The sequence below is a fragment of the Mesoplodon mirus genome (assembly GCF_964341445.2).
Source record: "Mesoplodon mirus genome assembly, chromosome: 6".
In the NCBI taxonomy this organism is placed as follows: Eukaryota; Metazoa; Chordata; class Mammalia; order Artiodactyla; family Ziphiidae; genus Mesoplodon; species Mesoplodon mirus.
Window position 1 is genome coordinate 88,456,590 of NC_138982.1, and position 18,513 is coordinate 88,475,102.

Genomic DNA, 18,513 nt, shown 5'->3' on the forward strand with positions numbered 1-18,513 from the left:
GGTTCTAGAAAGACCAGTTATTAGCAAAACAGTAAGCAGGCGGTGGACTAGATACCAAGTGATGAGCAAATAGACTTACGGACCAAAGCAGAAGGGAAGAAGAGGTGGAATAGCCACAGAAAGGCAAAAGGTAGTCTCAGAAAAGTTCTTTGGTCCCTACCTTCCTGTATTCTTCTCTCTATTTTTCATTTCTTTTCTCTTTGTTTATTCCTTTTTTTTTTCCTGGAATTACAACCATTTTTGAGGCAGAATGGCAAATTATTTGGTCCAAATCCTTAATTTTCTGTATGCAAACGTGGAAGCTCATTGAGATAGTGATTAACATAGAGTTGCCACCAGTAGGAGTCAAAGTCAGCCTCTGAGCGGTGGCTCCTGATTCTAAGTCCAGTACCTTTTCAACAGCTCAACACGGCATTGTTTTACAAAATCAAGTCCTACAACAGACCTGAGAGGTAAAATGACTTCCTCTTGGAACTCACAGAAGCATTGGGTAGCCTAGATGGCAGTAGAAAGTCTTGAAATTCTTACGCCTTTGACTCCAATTTCTTTTGCTCTTTTAGGTTCCTTGGAGAATGACCCTCTTTCTCCTGCTTGCCTCCTGAGTCAGATTCAAGTAGACCAGGGAATAACTTTCAGGGTTCTGTGTGACTCTTCTATGGCTCTGGGTAAAAGAAAGATCAAGATATTAACTTTGAACATTTATAATTTCTATTCTAATAGATTTTAAGAAGATAAATAACAGAAGGATCAATAAACACAGAATTCTCCTGTGCATATTTTATCAGCCAAGAGAAGGAAGTAGACATTCCTGACCCAACATGATGTGAGGCAACTGTGACTCTCTTTAAAAGGACATGAGTAATTCTAGGAAATAATAGTTTGCTATTCCTAAGTAAGACTGTACTTGCTCAGTAATACACTTAAGACTACAAGTAAAAGAACACGTTCAAGAATTCCAAATGACCTACATGTATTTTATTTATAAGACCTTGGGCTTTGTTTCCTGTGGATATCACTTACTGGAGATCGGGTTGGGAATGGTCACAAAGTAGACAGATAGAGGTCCTTTCAAGGTTATTAGCTTTCTAACACTTAAACTTGGAGCAGGTGGGCCTCTCTACAAGGCATGTAAACAGTGAAGTAAAAGACCTCGGATATCATCTTGGTTCCACATCTCACTCTCCGTGTAATCTTAAGTAATTCTTTACCAGAAACTGCAAAGTTCTGCATGTTCTAACTGTGCCAACATTTCCAGTATCAGTGATCTGTTCAGCCGTGAAAGACAGAACAGCTCAGGCAAGAATGCCCAGGCTTACGGGTCTGTTAGCCACCTACTTTGTGATTGGATTTTGTTATGACATTTTGATATGATGGGTGGCATTTGCACGCATTCAAGGGTGAAATTTTGTAGACAAGTAGCCTTGGAATGCAAGATTCCTCCAAGCAATTCTAACCTAGTAGGTTCAATAAAGATTGCTTCACACTTTTCTCATATAAAGCACCCTTACTTCTGCTTGGAACTACGAGGACACTGGGATAGAGGTGAGGGTTAGCACTCACCCAGCCTTCATCTGGGAAGTGTAAGTACAATTATTTAGCAAAGCAAAGATTCTCATTTTTTTGGAAACACATATCTTTTGTATTATCCTTCCAAATAATCACCAATTTCTGCAACATAAATTATTTACTGAGCACCTCTGTTATTTGATGTAGTACTAAGCTTAAAATAGGAGAAAGTCCATCCACTGCATTACAAATAACTCAATTTCATTTCTTTTTATGGCTGAGTAATATTCCATTGTATATATGTGCCACATCTTGTTTATCCATTCATCTGTCGATGGACACTTAGGTTGCTTCCATGTCCTGGCTATTGTAAAAAGAGCTACAATGAACATTGTGGTACATGACTCTTTTTGAATTATGGTTTTTTCAGAGTATATGCTCAGTAGTGGGATTGCTGGGTCATATGTTAGTTGTATTTTTAGTTTTTTGAAGAGCCTCCATACTGTTCTCCATAGTGGCTGTATCAATTTACATTCCCACCAACAATGCAAGAGGGTCCCCTTTTCTCCACACCCTCTCCAGCATTTATTGTTTATAGATTTTTTGATGATGGCCATTCTGACTGGAGTGAGGTGATACCTCATTGTAGTTTTGATTTGCACTTCTCTAATGATTAGTGATGTTGAGCATCCTTTCATGTGTTTGTTGGCAATCTGTATGTGAAATAAATCAGAAAGAGAAAAACAAATACAGTATGCTAACACCTATATATGGAATAATAAAAAAAAAGGTTCTGAAGAACCTAGAGGCAGGACAGGAATAAAGATGCAGACATAGAGAATGGACTCGAGGACACGGGGAGGGGGAAGGGTAAGCTGGGACGAAGTGAGAGAGTGTCATGGACATATATACACTACCAAATGTAAAATAGATAGCTAGTGGGAAGCAGCCGCATAGCACAGGGAGATCAGCTTGGTGCTTTGTGACCACCTAGAGGGGTGGGATAGTGAGGGTGGGAGAGAGACGCAAGAGGGAGGAGATATGGGGATATATGTATATGTATGGCTGATTCACTTTGTTATACAGTGGAAGCTAACACACCATTGTAAAGCAATTATACTCCAATAAAGATGTTAAAAAAATAATAGGAGAAAGTGACATGATTCCACCCAAGATATAGTGTTTTACCAACATTACCATTATTAGCATTGCAAAGAACCTATTTATAAGGTTAGATTATTGTGAAGCGAACTGAAAAAAATCAAGGCAATTATATAGATAATGTGGGCTTAAAAAAACCCACTTTTACCTGAAATAGTTAGATACTTGAAGAAAAGTGAGGTTTGGAATATACATTTCATATGATTGTCTAAATCTTCTATTAGTTTCCAATTCAGCCTTGACCCAATCAAACACAAGAAGACTGCTACTCAAAATAAAGATTTCTAAAAATTAGGTGATTATCTATGATGATCTGCCCCAAAGTGAAGTTGTTGTTTCTGAGAAGCTTGTGATCATTGGTGGATTGGCTAATGAGAAATAAAAGATTATCCTCAACCTCAAATTTTACTTCACTGTAGTATGTGTGGAAGGGGCAACAACTGGCTTTAACAGAAAGAACTATCATGAAATGATGGAAAATTTCCCTAGGAAATTTTAATTTCTCCCATTTTCTATTTAGTAATAAAGTACTGATTCATAAAAGAAAAAAAGAACGTTCTTTGAAAACCTATTAACCTATTATTGTATTGCTGTAGTCTCATGGGAAGTAACTGTGATGATTCCATTAGGAATGGTGCAAAGAGAAGTCACCTCTAGCTCATCACTAGTACAGCTTTACAGTTGAAAAACCCAACGTCACACTCTCTGACATTATACAGAATCACAGGAAAACTGCAGGGAGCCTGACTTCTCTATGAAAATAACATCTGTCATTAGAGATTACCCTTCTGTCCACAAACTATAAATTTGCTTATGTTTTTGTGAGCAACAAATTAGTGATTTTAATCTAAAATAAACTTTTTTTGGTCATTTATCTAACAAAGAGTTGAACTTTACTTAACAGACTTTTCTTACTTACCAGATTTGTCTTAGTATTGGGCAGCTCCAAGGAGATGACTCTTTGTCTACTCATATTCAATAAGCTCAAGAACAAATTCATCTCTACTCTTTCTCTCCCCACAAACTCTGAACAGACACACACAAACACACACACACACACACACACACACACACTCTCACACTCAGTTCCCCCTCTCCACTTCTATTTCTGTTCATATCACCATTTTTTCAGGTCACCAGGTCCAGAATCTTGGTGTCATTTTTGACTGATCATGTTTCCCCACCCATCTAAAAGTTTTATGTTTCAGAAGATAACAAAAAGTATAAGAGAGAGAGAAAGCAAAAAACACAAAGTAAGGGTAAAGAAAGATATTCTGTAATAACCTAAATGGGAAAAGAATTAAAAAAAATAGATATATGTATATGTATAACTGAATCACTTTGCTTTACACCTGAAACTAACACAACATTGTAAATCAACTATACTCCAATATAAAATAAAGATTAAAAAAAAAAGAAAGATGGAAAGCAAATGTGGTAGCACTATTCACTTTCATCACAAATTGACAATCAAAATTTGTTACTTGAAGAAATAAAAAATGTCTCTATCTTTGATGATTTTCTTCCCTTTCTCCCAGCTTTTTGTATTACTTAAGTTTTGGTCTTAACAAACCAGTATTCCCTCAGCCTTGAGGGTTTGTCTCCAGCATAACTGACATTTGATTTTACTAGCTATTTAAGTATATGGAATCAAATAATCTTAAGCTGACTCGCTTCACTTCAGCAACTGAATAAGGCATTGAACAATCATATTTCCCAGAAAATACAAGACTTAATGAACAAAGGACAATTATTTTGCAAATGCCCCTTTCTAGTGAAATTTACCTTGGGCTTGAATAGTTTGTATTATAAGATTCTTGTCGAAGGGGACTTTTTAAAATGAATTTAAACACTTCATACTTTTCTGCTTGTACTTTACAGAAGAATACAGTAATATCAGCAAGCACAGACAGAAATAAATGCAACTAACAACAGCACCTTTCAAGTCAGGAAACTATAACTGGAAGAACATTCCGGCAGAGGTCAGGAGACCAGGATTCTAATCCTAGGCCTGCTGTTAACTAACTGTGTGACCTTAGGGAAGGAAGTCAACTTCAGTTCCTAACTGGAAAAGTGAAATGTTTGGAAAAAGTGGAATCAAACGGCTTTCTGCCTTTGACATTTTGCAGAGTGCTAAGGAGTTCTATGGGTTTAGGTTTATGTGCAATAAGATTATCTGATTTGCAATCTCCTGTCCCGTACAGAACAAATCCCTTTATCTACTTTTGCAAAAGGTTCATTGACACTGGTGATTTGTTGCTTTTCTTATAAAGTCACAAGAATTAATCAGGTGTTTATATAAGGCTTATGCAAAATTAAATGTTCAAAAAACTTAGAAGGTGAAAGATACTAGTTTATGAGACATAAAATAAAAAGGAAAAAAGGTAGCATTTGAGTGAGATTTTTAATAGAAATGTAAAATAACACTCAAAGCCAACATTTTTTTCTTCCCTCTCTGTCAGTCATGTGAGCTGGAGAAAACTCCCATACCACCCCTTCATCTTGGGAAATTCCCATTACATACAACATAAACTGCAGCTTTGCATTAGCTTTCATAAATTATGCACTGTCTTCAGAAACCAAAGAAATTTAATTCTTCCCAGCTGGCTGACACCTCTTGTTTGATAGCATCTCTTGTTTTATATTGTCTCACAGTGTTTAAGACTCAGCATCTATGAGGTACTGAATTTGCAATTAAAAAAAAATGGAATTGAACAAATCCCTTTGAAAATGTACCCTTCCATTCATTCACTCATTCATTCTTTTAATGAACATTTATTGACCACCTGGTATACATAAGGCACTGTGATAGTTGTTGTAGGGGATGGAGAGAAATTAACAGTGTATAAGGGCAGAATGACATGATGCAGTTATTATAAGTATGGATCACCTGTATGTTGCTTAGAGTGTCTGGGCCATAGTGAGGATATAACATAGAAAGCACTGCTCAATTAGTGATCATATCAGACAAGTTCACAGTCTCTTAAGTGGGGTAGCTGACCTGTGGAATGCTGTAAAAAGAGAAGAGACTGTCCTGGGTGGAATGAGCACAGACTGGGTGCCAAGACTTCCCTGCTTTTGCCATTAGATGATTCCATAGTGATTGAATAAACATTTTCCACATTTCCTCTCATCAATCCTTACTCTCAATTTATAAAATAATTGGTCTTTAAACCATCTTGGCAAATGAAATGCAGAAACTAATGTCCAATTGCAAGAAAATGACACTGAAGTGTTTTAAAATACCATCAACATTTATGTATTCTGGAAACACCAAACCAAACACATGGTTGTCACCCCTTTACTTATGTCTTCATTTGACCCCCAAACTGTCATTAAACAATCATTTTTTTCCTTCTTTGTACTTCCCCTGGGGACTCACCTCGGTCTTGGTTCCGACGATGTTTCCAGTATAGTAGGATTGAAATTAAGACCAGAAGAATTACCAAGGAAACAATACTTAATAGTAGTGGAACTGAAAACCAAAAGCCTGTGGATATTGAAGGGAGAAAAGGAAAAACAAGCCATAAGTGGAAGCTGTAGAGGCAAAAAGTGATAAAGAGACAGTTGTGACGAGTTTGTACTAGGGCTGAGCTTTCGATGAAAATTATTCTTAAATATATATATACTGAGGTCTATATTCATGACCTCACATTATTTTAATAACATTTAAATAGTAATAATCGCTAACATGTTTTATGTAGTTACTAAGTAGTAGGAGTTTGAATGTGTTACCTCATTTAATCCTCAAAATAGCCCAAGAGTTAGGTCTTATTATAATTATCTAACAGATTAAAAAAACAAACAACTGAGGCTCAGAGAAGTTAAGTAAGCCCAAAATCAGTGTAGTAAGTGGTAGAACAAGGCTTGGCCAGAGGTCTGTTTGCCTTCAAAGCACATATTCTTTGCCATACTGTCCATTAAAGTAATACATTTATTGAGGCATTTTTGAAAAATACAGAGAAATATAAAGGAAAAGAATAAAGAATCTCGTGATTCCAACCCCCAGGAATAACTCATCTCAATGTTTTTATTGTGTTGCTTCTAATCTATGCCTTTGTTACTAAATCTCTTTCCAATAGTCAATAGATGCAACTTAGCCTGAATGTCAGCCCCTCAGTGTCACTGTATAATACAAAGGCAGAAGAAGCACTCCCTGATTTGGGAGTCTCCAGCATCTTCTCCATACCTTTATAATGGAATTTGTCACATCATACTTTAACTGAGCACCTTCAGATTTGTCTAATTTCACTAGTTCTAGTGCTCGACATAATGCTTTAAGCATGAAAGATTTTTAGTAAATGTTCGCAGAATGAACAAACATTATACAAATGATGCATAAACATTATAAATGATATAAGTCAATTTTGGCACTCTTGGAAAGACATGTTCCTTTTCAGATTTTTGTTTTTCAGGGAAATTTACCCTTCACCGTGGCTGAATCTGAGGATCTCTTCACAAATGTCCAAATCTAATACTGCAAACCTCTTGAGCAAATTTACCTAAATGTTTACTTTTTGATTAGTCTGCTTTTTCAAGGACCCCAAAAATGACTCAGGATATGTTTCACTAGAGGCCACCATACCAATGAGGTCTAAACTTTTCCAGCTTTTATTGTTTACAGTGTGCCCAGAAAAAAGCAGCAATATCTTTTTATAGGAGGCTTATTACTGAGTGCCTCATCCAGAGTTAGTGCTTCAAAACTACATAGAGAAAGAAAACTGTGGCTGTCATCATTAAAGTGTCCTATCTCTAAAACCACCGCTTTCTTTATTCTCTCTCCCATAATCTTTACCTCTTGTATTGATGAGGCCCAGAGACAGCAGTTTAGATAGAAACGCAGGAGAGCAAAAGAGGTCCTGAACAGGAGGCAGTTTATTTTAAAAGGGGGTGAGGAAAACATCTCAGATTGGCCCCCTTCCTAAAAGCCCCTTTCCCACAGTGTAGATTATGCAAAGGTTTCATCCTGGATGTGGCTTCTTCCAGGAAAACATCCTAATCCCTCCAGATTGAGCTGATGCTCCTTCTCCCCACTCTCAATCCTCCCATGGTGTACCACAGCTGTCTTTTTTTTTTTTTTTAAGTAGAGAAAGGTTTATTGCAGGGCCAAAGAAGAACAGGTGGCTCATGCTCAAAAACCCGAACTCCTACTATAGCTTTCTTATTGAAGCATTTATCATGAAGTTTTACAATTGCCCAGCTCCTTTTGCATTCCCCCCTAGACTAGAAGCTCCCTGTGTGAAGGGACTGAGTCCTCACTGTTGTGTTTCTGGCATAACAAATGCTCAGTTAGTAGCACGGAAGAATAAATCAATGGATGGATCTCAGCAAAAGTGTTCAGTATGTGGGCAACATACCATATTTGCCAAGGTAAAATCGGCTTTATTGGCTTCCTCAACTCTATTTTTCTTTCCCTACTTATCCCATTCTCTCCCTTATCAGCTCCTTTGCTAAAGGCCAAGAGGCTCTGCAGAGCATTCATCACCTTGCAGGTGTCCACAAATGTGACCACGGTAAATCTTGCCCTCTCTCTCTTACCTTTGTTCACAGTTTCCCTGTAGTTGGTCACAGTCCCCAGGTGCAGTACCTGGCAGATCACCTCCTTCCCCACCTGACTCTTGGGGTCTTTGATCTGGAGGATGCTGGTGACAGACGTTGTCCCATTGGGGTGTGAGAGAACCTCAGTACTGTTCTCAATCTCTGACCCAGAGACCTTCCAGGAGATCACAGGGGCTGGGCGAGCATTGGCAGAGCAAGTGATATTTAGGTGGTCTTCAGATAATTTATAGTGAAGGAATACTGTGGGCTGTACTGGGACAAAAAAAAATGATCTGCCATCAGTTAAGCATGGTGTGAGTGCCACACTCTCCTCAGAGAGATGAGAGAAAGATCTTTACAGAAAGACAGTGGAGGCTAGAAAGATAAGGTAGCACATCCAATCCAAACTGGGGCCTTCTGGGTTCTTCCTGTGTCTAATTCTCTGAATTGCAGGATGGAGACTGGCCTAGTACAACCCTGTGACAAGTATGATCCTCCCTGTAGTTTACCTCTAGAAGAATTAGCTGGATGGACAGAAGGTACCTTCTCCCCCAAACAGTGCAGAGCCTAATTATTCTTTTCTCTTCCATGGGCAATGTAATATCTCTGCCTTCTTCTGGGTACCCCTCTCAAATAGTTTGACAATGACCACCAATCGGCACCTCCATACAAGTAGTCTGCACTTCTTAGAAGCACGAGGGCAGTTTCAGAACAGAGAGCCCATAGTGGGGCTGCTGTTTAGAGAAAGCCTTTTTCTGTTTGGAACTGGGCCAGGGAACAAGATGCATGGAGCAGACTTGGCAAGTCCCTGTTTGAAATACCTATACATAATGTCAATTAGAAATTCATAGTCAGTAGTCAGAAAATCACAGAATGACAGTTGTAAGGACCGTGGAGATCACCTTATGGAGTTAACAGAAAATAACTAGCTTATGAAAAAAGGACATTATTTTTAGGTCAGCTGTACCCTGTTCCCTTTCAAAAGTCCCTTGATTAATGGGTTCATTTCCCTTGGAATATACAGTTTATCTCTGCTGAGCAAATGCAAACTTGCCTTTCTGTGGTTGGCTTTGGAGCCCACAAGATAATTAAAGGGCAATGCTAAATGAAAGCTTGTCTGTGCTCAGAAGTTCAAGAGGTGGGTGGGTGGCAATAGGCTGGAGAAAATGAGCCTATAGGGCTGTGGCTCTGTCCAGAGTGCCCAGATTACTAACATCAATAAGCCCTGGAGGAAGAGATATAAGGTAAAGGAAGACGAGTATGGTTGATGTGGCCAGACTGGCAGCAGGGTTCTCTGGTGTATTAAAGAATGACTTAGATGAAAGCTATAAGGTGTGGCTGGAAAGGATCAGTGTGGAAAAGAACTACAGAATTACTCGCTAGAAGATGCAGAGGAGTCTGCTTTTTGGGCAAAAAAAAATAATACAAAGATTATGAGTAAAGAAGGGGGAGTAGGAGAAAGAAAGATGAACAAAAAAGAAAAAGAGAAGGAAACAGAACAGAAATGAGAAAAATATGACACAAGAAGGAAAAGGAAGAAAAATGGTAGAAAGAAGGAAGGAAGGAAGGAAGGAAAGGAGAGGGAGGGAGGGAAGAAAAAAGAGCAAGGGAGGAAAAAAGGAAAGGAAAGAGGAAGGAAGGATTGGAGGAGGGGAGAGAGAGAGAAAGACAGGGAGACAGAGGGAGACAGAGGAATGAAAGAAATAGAAATCAAGAAGAAAGCCTGATGCAAGATCCTGCAGAGAGGACTCATTACAGGCAAAATAAGTGAAAGAAACCTGTATTTGGTGTTGTCTTACCTCCCTTGCATTCTTATTTACTGAGCATCTTCTTATCCCTTGTCCAATATTCTTGGTGTGCACGAACTCTCATTTTAACATGCCTAATAACCCTGTCTAAGTTTGTCGTTTCCCTTCTAAAACTACCACCAAGTGTGCCATCCTCCAAAGTTACCCCTTATTCCTAATTCTCAATTCTTGATCTCAGCTAAGCATCAGTTAAGAAGAAAGGAATCTTATCAAACTAAGCCTCTTGGATTTTAAAAGAATGCTTATTATTCAGTTAAATCTCTGGTAGGCATCAGGAATGAAGAGCCTCTGATGCATGTCTCCTTATCAATCCTGATACAGCTACACTGAAACAAAATGAGAGGGACCCCCATAACTGCCTCCAGCTTAGCCCAATCTGGCTTTGTCCTTAGATCCAAAAATACTAAAGCTGTTAGAGACCCTAGAGATGATCTACTTCACACTTCTGGTGCAGATAAATAAACTCTGGTACAGAGTGGACAGGACTCTTCTAGGGCCACATGACTGATAATTGCAAAGCCAGGTCTGAACCACATCAGTGCTTATGGAGAACTTATCCTCACTATGGTCCTTAATTTACTCTTGTTGACAACAGTATTTGTCAGAGCAAAGATAACTCCAGGTAGAGATTCAACATAGTCCTTTGAATTCTCCAAATAACAGTAACCACAGTTACAGTAGACATGAAAGGTCAAGTGTCCTCTCATGAGCCTTTCTGGGGTTAGGATCCTGAAAAACTAGGCACTACCACTACATTCCAAACATTCTGCAAAATAACATTTCAAGCCAGAGACAATGTATTCTCAGAGACTCTCACCAAAGAGAGTGAGGCAGGCTATTCCTGAGATCTTCCCAGAACCAAAGGTATTGAAGAGGCACTTGTAACACCCTTCATCTTCCACGGTGGTATTCCAGAAGGTAATGGTTGAATTCATGAGTCCCAGCTGGGTGATGTTTAGCTTGTCCTTATAGGCAGGCTGGACTACAACCCCATGGTTCTGGCTAAAGGTGATCATGTTTTCTGGGCTTACAGCCTTGATTTTTTGCCATGTCACAATCAAAACTTCCTGGGGATTTTGCAGAGAGCATCTTAAAGAAGCAGGTGTGTTCAGCAACTCTCTTACATCTTGGGTCTCCACTTTCATCATGGAATCATAAAAAACATTTATATTTTAAATTTTAATACATACACAAATATACATTTTTTGATTAAAAACAATGCACGTTCAAAGTCAAATTTAGAAAAGATACAGAAAAATGCAAAAAAAGAAAACAACATTTACCTACCTTCCTGATGTTGCTAGAGAAATATAAGTTCAAATATTTGTTCAGTCTTTAAGAGTATCAGAGTAGAAAAATAAGAAAGCAAACTCCTAGTGACCAGAAATTACACGAAGAATCCCTGTAGGCTGGAAATTAGGTGAAGTGAGGTTGAAGATGGAAAGTGCCAAATAGGATAGAAGCATCACCAAGTGAGTTTATGCCTGGAGCAGTAACAGCTAGGAATAAGAAAGGGCCAACGGACAATAGGCAGAGTGATTAGTTTAAGTGAAGAAGGTATAGCAGCTCTATACATTCCACACACATACCTGCAAAGGAAGGAGCAGCAGTAGTGATGTCTGCCTTCAGGAAGCAGTGAATATAGGAACACAAGATAGATATTCAGGACAGTGCTCCAGGAGGCTGATAGTACTGGAGATTTGACCACCAAATGACAATCTACACATTCCCCCATTTTTACCGTATACAGTGCAGAATATAAGGTATGGCAATAATTTCTTCCCCCTCCAATGCTGACTAGTCATATTGATATGATAGATGACTCAATGGGAGATCTCAATAAAACAAATAGCCAAACATTTGAGAAAGTTAACACAATGATAGAGGAATAATAAACTCTACAAACCCAAGAATTCACCAAATGAATAGAGATATCATAAATAAACTTATTTATTATCATAAATAAATTTATTTATTTATCATAAATAAATAAATTTTGATGTGAATAAATGTGATATCTTAAGTGTGAAAAGGAACCAGCACTGTAAATAGTAGAAACTATAGATGCAGAAAATGAGAAATCTAAACTCTTAACAGACTTAGCAGAATGCATATCACTGAAGAGTAAATTAGTAAGTAGGAAGACCAGGTCATAGAATTTTTCCAGAATGTAGCACAAAGGGATAAAGATATAGAAAGGATTAAAGAAAAATTCAAAGACTAGAATGTTTCAGCATGAGTACAGTAAGAATTTTAAAAGGAGAGAAAGGGGAGAATAGAAGACAAAAACACTGTAAGGAACAAAAATGTATTTTTCAAAATGATAAAAGGAGGAATCTAAAATAAGACATACTAATCATGAACCTTCATGCACCTAACAACATAACTCTGAAATATATAAAAAGCTAATAGAACTACAAAGAAAAATCCATAAATCCATAATCATAATGGGAGAGTTTTTCATTGTTCTCTTGGAATTTTCACTTCCACTTATTAAAAAAATAAGTAAGCCGCATAGCACAGGGAGATCAGCTCAGTGCTTTGTGACCACCTAGAGGGGTGGGATAGGCAGGGTGGGAGGGAGGGAGACGCAAGAGGGAAGAGATATGGGAACATATGTGTATGTATAACTGATTCACTTTGCTGTAAAGCAGAAACTAACACACCATTGTAAAGCAATTATACTTCAATAAAGATGTTAAAAAAATAAGTAAAGCAATAAAATCAAATATAAGGATATAAAACATTTGAAAAACAAATTTTTATATATAAATTATTATATATGTATGTGTAGTATGTGCATACGAGCATGTATATGTAAACTTTTACCCAAAAGAAAACATACAATCTTTTCAAACAACATGTGGAACATACCCCCAAATTGAACTTGAAATAGTATACAAAAAAATGACCTTGAACTCTGTCCATAATGCAATAAAGTTAGAAATTTACATGCTTGTTTTAACTCCTTAATTACACCAGAAATCATAACAAGAATTATAAATCACTATGAATGACAATAAGAATATACTACATTAAAATCTGTAGAAATTTACAAAGTAGCTCTCAGACGGAAATATTTAATCCTAACTTAATTTACTGGGAAACAAGAAAGATTGAAGAAAATGAATACACACAGATATCCAAAATTCCCACCCCACCCAAGAAATGATAAAAGGAGTAAATTAATAAAGTTAAAGGCACAAATTAATAAAATGGTACACAAAATTTTGACTTAAACACCAAAATCTGTTATTTTTTTTAGGACTAATAACACAAATAAACTGTCTAGAGTAATTAGAAAAAAAGAAGGCAGCATAAACAAACAAACAATATCCAGTCAACAACATCAAGCATGAAAAGATGGGCATAGCAACAAATACAAATTGGAACCCGCAAGTGTTGCATAATTCCAATTTTAGTGAGGTGTACTCTTGGTAGATGTGAAAAGTTCTGGGGGGAATACTGGTTGTTAGGACTGGGGTTTCCAAAAGGTTTGTTGAGATTTTGCAGAGCAGAGATCTGAAGAAATTGCTGCTTTTAGAATAGAGAGTAGAAAAGGGATCAAAACTAGAGTTTTAACTTCTTGGGTAACTTTTCTCTCTGACTAATAATTTAGTGGAAAGCTTACAATTCTTCGCCACATATATGAAACTCCATTTAGGGTTGGTAACTCCTATGTTGTACATGGTATGAAACTTCCCTTTCCTACCCCTGTGAAGGCTGATGTAGTACAACATCACTCAGAACGTCCTAAAAGGCCATCAGCAAAGTGAGGTGTGGTCTCCTATGGAACCGAGGAGAAGGGACTGGCACAAGTAGGAAATTCAGCAGATGAGTGGAGAGCATAGGTGTATGTTTTATATGATAGTCTATGTGAACCTATGTAATTTCCATATTTCATTATTTTTAGTATATTTCTGTAAGAGGGACACACCCAATTTAAGGCTTATTACCAGACTACCTTCCCAAAAGGCCATATTCATTCACACTCCCTTAGGCATTCCCATATCTTTACAAACATAGGGAATTATTATTATTATTATTATTATTATTATTATTTTATTTATTTATTTTTTGTGTGTGTGGTACGCGGGCCTCTCACTGTTGTAGCCTCTCCCGTTGCGGAGCACAGGCTCCGGACGCGCAGGCTCAGCGGCCATGGCTCACGGGCCCAGCCGCTCCGCGGCATGTGGGATCTTCCTGGACCGGGGCACGAACCCGCGTCCCCTGTATCGGCAGGCGGACTCTCAACCACTGCGCCACCAGGGAAGCCCGGGAATTATTATTTTAAACATTATTCAATTTGATAGGTGAAAAATATCTTAATTTAGGAAGAATTCTTTCATGTCTGGTTTTATCTATGAAAAGTTTCTTAATGTTAAAGTCTTTGAAAACATTGGAAAAAATGTGGAAAGCAGAAAGAACCACTCCCAGTCCTCCAAACGAATTACACACTTAAATAATTCATGCAGACAGATGAACTAACACAGCACAAACAAGAGTGGCCAAATGTCTCCACTCCAAAAACTGTGTTTCCTGGATTCCACGCAGGGGAATTGAGTATCTTTACCTTGTGCCCTGCAAAACATCATGGCAGCCAAGAACCAAATCAGTTGGAAGGTAGACAGATGACAGAAGAGCCTCCTCAACACCTGAAGACAGAAAGCAGAGTACAGAAGTGGGCATTTGGATGTGGACAAAGCTAAGGAAGCTTCAGTCTAATCGCTGTCTCAGGAAATGTTGCAGCTAAAGTTTTAACCACCGGAAACCTTTGGTTTTGTGGAAGCAGAACCAGAGACTATAAATGGAAGAAATAACAGAGGGTGCTCAGGGTATGGGAAGGGAAAAGCAGCAGTGTGGTTCCTTCATTATGGCCATCAATAAGCAATTTGAGGCCTTGCTTCCAAAGCCACCACTGTCAAGACTGCTGGGAAAACAAACTGCCATAAGTATACCCAGAAAACATAGAGACTGCAAATGCTGAAGAACATTCACTCCCCAAATAATCCACATCTTTTTATACTAAAAATGTAACTCAGGTTGTAACCACTTGGCAGAATATGTGACTGTTGACGTAGATTTTCCTGCAAATTCTGCACAGTTTATGTAAATTTTACCTTTTAAAAACCAGTAATGGCTTTATTTTTTCTTCATTGCTTTATTTTCATGTGTCTGGCAGAAATCCTTGGCCTTTTTACAAATCATGGTGGTATTTAAGGGAATATTATTCTGGGTATAATTTTGCTATAAAATGAAAGAGTGGAATGGAGACAGAATAACTTTACTCTGCAGCAGCCTCATGGCTGGCTTTGGTCTACATTAGTGTGTTCACTGTAAGGAGGTACAAGCAAGGAATGTAAATTTTCCCTATATTTTCTCCTATATTCTATATTTTTCTAGAATTGAGGTGTGTAAGAAATATAGGTTTCTCTGTATTTTTCTTTAACTGAACTTTATTTTTATTTCATGTTGCCATTCCAACTAGAGGTAGAGACTTAATTTCAGTCAATATCACATAATCTCTGTCAGTTTAGCCCACCAACACTTCACAATTGTCCTAAACTCTGGCACTGCATCCACAGTCCTGGGAATGCCAAGCCGTGGGACAGGACCATTAACCCTTGGTTACAACAATCTATCCATGCTGGCACTGTGTTCCCCTCAAGTCATCCTGATCATCGGTTTGTGCAATTAAATCTTGCACTTACAGGATGTTCTCTCATGTTTCCCGATTCTCCAGATTCTGTGCTCCTGGATTCTTCTGTGCTGAACAAAGGCAAATTCTACAAGGCTCTCTGACTAGACTCCCATGTATCTGTCCATCTCTGTTTTACAGTTCCCTTGCCATGACGGGCAGGCTTGCCTCTTCCCACAGTTCCCCGCAAGAAAGCAAGGCACAGGTGTTTTCTGTTCTTTGATTTCAACACCTACCTGTAAGTTCTATTCACCACCCTCCTGGACTCCCTACTCCTGGGGGCCAGGCACAGAGCATCCTTTTCAGGACACAAACTGACACTAGTCAGTCCCTCTTTGCTCTCCCAGCCTAGGGTTAAAGAAGCTGCTTCCTGCATCACCTTGTATTCTTCCCATCAACTTTTTCTGGGATGAAGGCCTGTCCTTGGTCTTTCAGCATTTAGGCTTTTAAAACTCAAATGCTTAGGCTCTTGCTATTTCAAAACTTTGGCTTCTGAGTGTCCATCAACAGATGAATGGATAAAGAAGATGTGGCACATATATACAATGGAATATTACTCAGCCATAAAAAGAAATAAAATTGAGTTATTTGTAATGAGGTGGATGGACCTAGAGTCTGTCATACAGAGTGAAGTAAGTCAGAAAGAGAAAAACAAATACCGTATGCTAACACACATATATGGAATCTAAAAAAAAAAAATTGTCATGAAGAACCTAGGGGCAAGATGGGAATAAAGACACAGACCTACTAGAGAATGGACTTGAGGATATGGGGAGGGGGAAGTGTAAGCTGGGACAAAGTGAGAGAGTGGCATGGACATATATACACTACCAAACATAAAATAGACAGCTAGTGGGAAGCAGCCGCATAGCACAGGGAGATCAGCTCGGTGCTTTGTGACCACCTAGAGGGGTGGGATAGGGAGGGTGGGAGGGAGGGAGACGCAAGAGGGAAGAGATATGGGGACATATGTATATGTATAACTGATTCACTTTGTTATAAAGCAGAAACTAACACAACATTGTAAAGCAATTACACTCCAATAAAGATGTTAAAAAACAAAAAAACTTTGGCTGCTGAAACTAAAAAGTTTTCATTGGCATTCTAATTCCACACCATCATGCCACATGGAAATCCAGGCTCTAGCAAAGGCTGTGATGAGGAATGCAAATAGTTTGGCTTTCCGAGTAAAAATCTGTCTTTTAGGGTAAGAGAGAAAGCAGACACACACCAAAACACAAGATGTACGAACTGGGGGCCAGGAATGTTTAAGAAACAGAAGCACAGTGATTAAGGCAAAGGGAATTAGAAAGAAAGCTTTGCTATTAATTATATACACATTTCCTCTGGCTGACTTGAGTTCAGGCTAGCAGCAATACTAGATGTGTACGCTAGGACAAATCATTTTACCTCTCTGAAATGCAGAAAAAAATAATAGTACCAACCTCCTCTCTGTTAAAAAGATTAAATGAGATAGTATATGTAAAGCTCCTAGAACAGTGACTGATATATAAGGCACTAAATCAATGTTGCTGTTATCTCTTTGGGTTACTATGAGAATTAATTAAGCATTTAAAGTATTTAATACAGTGCCTAAGGTATGGTAAAAGCCAATATATGTTAGGTAGCTTAAACAATTCATTAATCAGATCACACAATAATGGAAATAGAGAAGTCCATTTATAACCTTTGTCAAGAGGCCCAGGGTTCAGAGGCCTCGGTCTTACCTGACAGCTGCCCATCTACATTGCCCCTATACATACCTCTTCCCTGAAAATTTCTAGGTCCAAATCCTGATCCACATACAGTCACATGAACTTGGAAACTTAACCTCTCTGCCTGTTTCTTTATTTGTAAAATTGGGTAATAACTCCTCCTTTGAAGGAGAGTGGTGAAGATTAAGAGCATCTGGCACTCAGTAAACACTAGCTCTAAGGCCACCATTCTCCTTTGTTAAGGAAAATAGTGAAATAACTGGCTGTGTGATCCTGCCAATAAACTATATACAAAAAAAAAATTACCTTCAGGCATTACTTGTATTTAGATTTTAATTTTTATTATTTTTATCAATTACCAATGTAAATGAAAATCCTCTCCTTCCTTCATTTTGTCATATACACAGGTCCTAAATAAACAAAATGTCTGTCTCTCGCGGATACCCAGGGTTTTAACCCTGATTTATCCAATCCTTTATGGCTTCCCAAGGCAAAGGCCCAGAGGATGCAGAAAGAGGCTGGAGCATTACAGAGGGAGCCAGCTCTCCTGGAGAGCCTGAGCCTGAAATTCTGCAACCCCACCCCAGGTTTCAGGGCCAAAACGGAGCCAATACAGCACCCTCTATCCCCGCCGCCAGCGCCGGCCTCCCAGCCCAGTTCCTGTCTGAGGATGTCAAGGATCTTCGGAGAAGCGTCTCCGGAGCCTGCGCCTGGCAGCATCCTTTTTCCAGCGCACTGGGACGGAGAACCAGAACGCCAGGAATGGCCTGTAAACCACCCTTTGGGCAAAATCCGCTTCTCAGCAAGGTTAAGAGCTGAGAGGAAAGCGCTAGCAGAAATCCCACCTCCGAACCAGACTGGGGAAAGCCGCAGCCCGGCGCTCTCAGCCCGCCGCCGCCCCAGGGCCCCCGGAGCGATGTTGCCCACCCTGCGCCCCCTTTCCCACGCCTGGCCCGGCTCACCAGCCACTCCATCCTCGCTCCTGGCCGCGCGGGGTGTTTGGCTTCAGCTGGGAAGCCCGGAGGGATCTCACACCGGACCACACAGAGCTCCTCCAGTTCTGTGGAGCAAGGATGCGCCCCGCCAG

General features: G+C 39.0%; 1 protein-coding gene across 1 annotated transcript; it reads right to left on the bottom strand.

The window, feature by feature from the left end:
- Window positions 1–623: 623 nt before the first annotated feature.
- CD200 (CD200 molecule) lies at window positions 624–18,442 on the bottom strand. Its single transcript, XM_082625251.1, has 6 exons — window positions 18,389–18,442; window positions 14,587–14,668; window positions 10,831–11,151; window positions 8,206–8,478; window positions 6,050–6,157; window positions 624–661 (listed from the first exon to the last, which is right to left on the bottom strand). Exons 1-6 carry the CDS (start codon window positions 18,398–18,400, stop codon window positions 654–656), a joined length of 804 nt encoding a protein of 267 aa, XP_082481377.1. The 5' UTR covers window positions 18,401–18,442; the 3' UTR covers window positions 624–653.
- Between the last annotated feature and the right edge of the window lie 71 nt (window positions 18,443–18,513).

What these genes read in the sequence shown, in the direction of transcription:
- CD200 (XM_082625251.1), bottom strand. An exon ending in GATGTTTTGCAGGGCACAAG is followed by an intron (nt 11,152 to 14,586) that starts GTAAAGATACTC and finishes CCATGATGAAAG; the next exon opens with TGGAGACCCAAGATGTAAGA. An exon ending in CAGGGAAACTGTGAACAAAG is followed by an intron (nt 6,158 to 8,205) that starts GTAAGAGAGAGA and finishes CAATATCCACAG; the next exon opens with GCTTTTGGTTTTCAGTTCCA.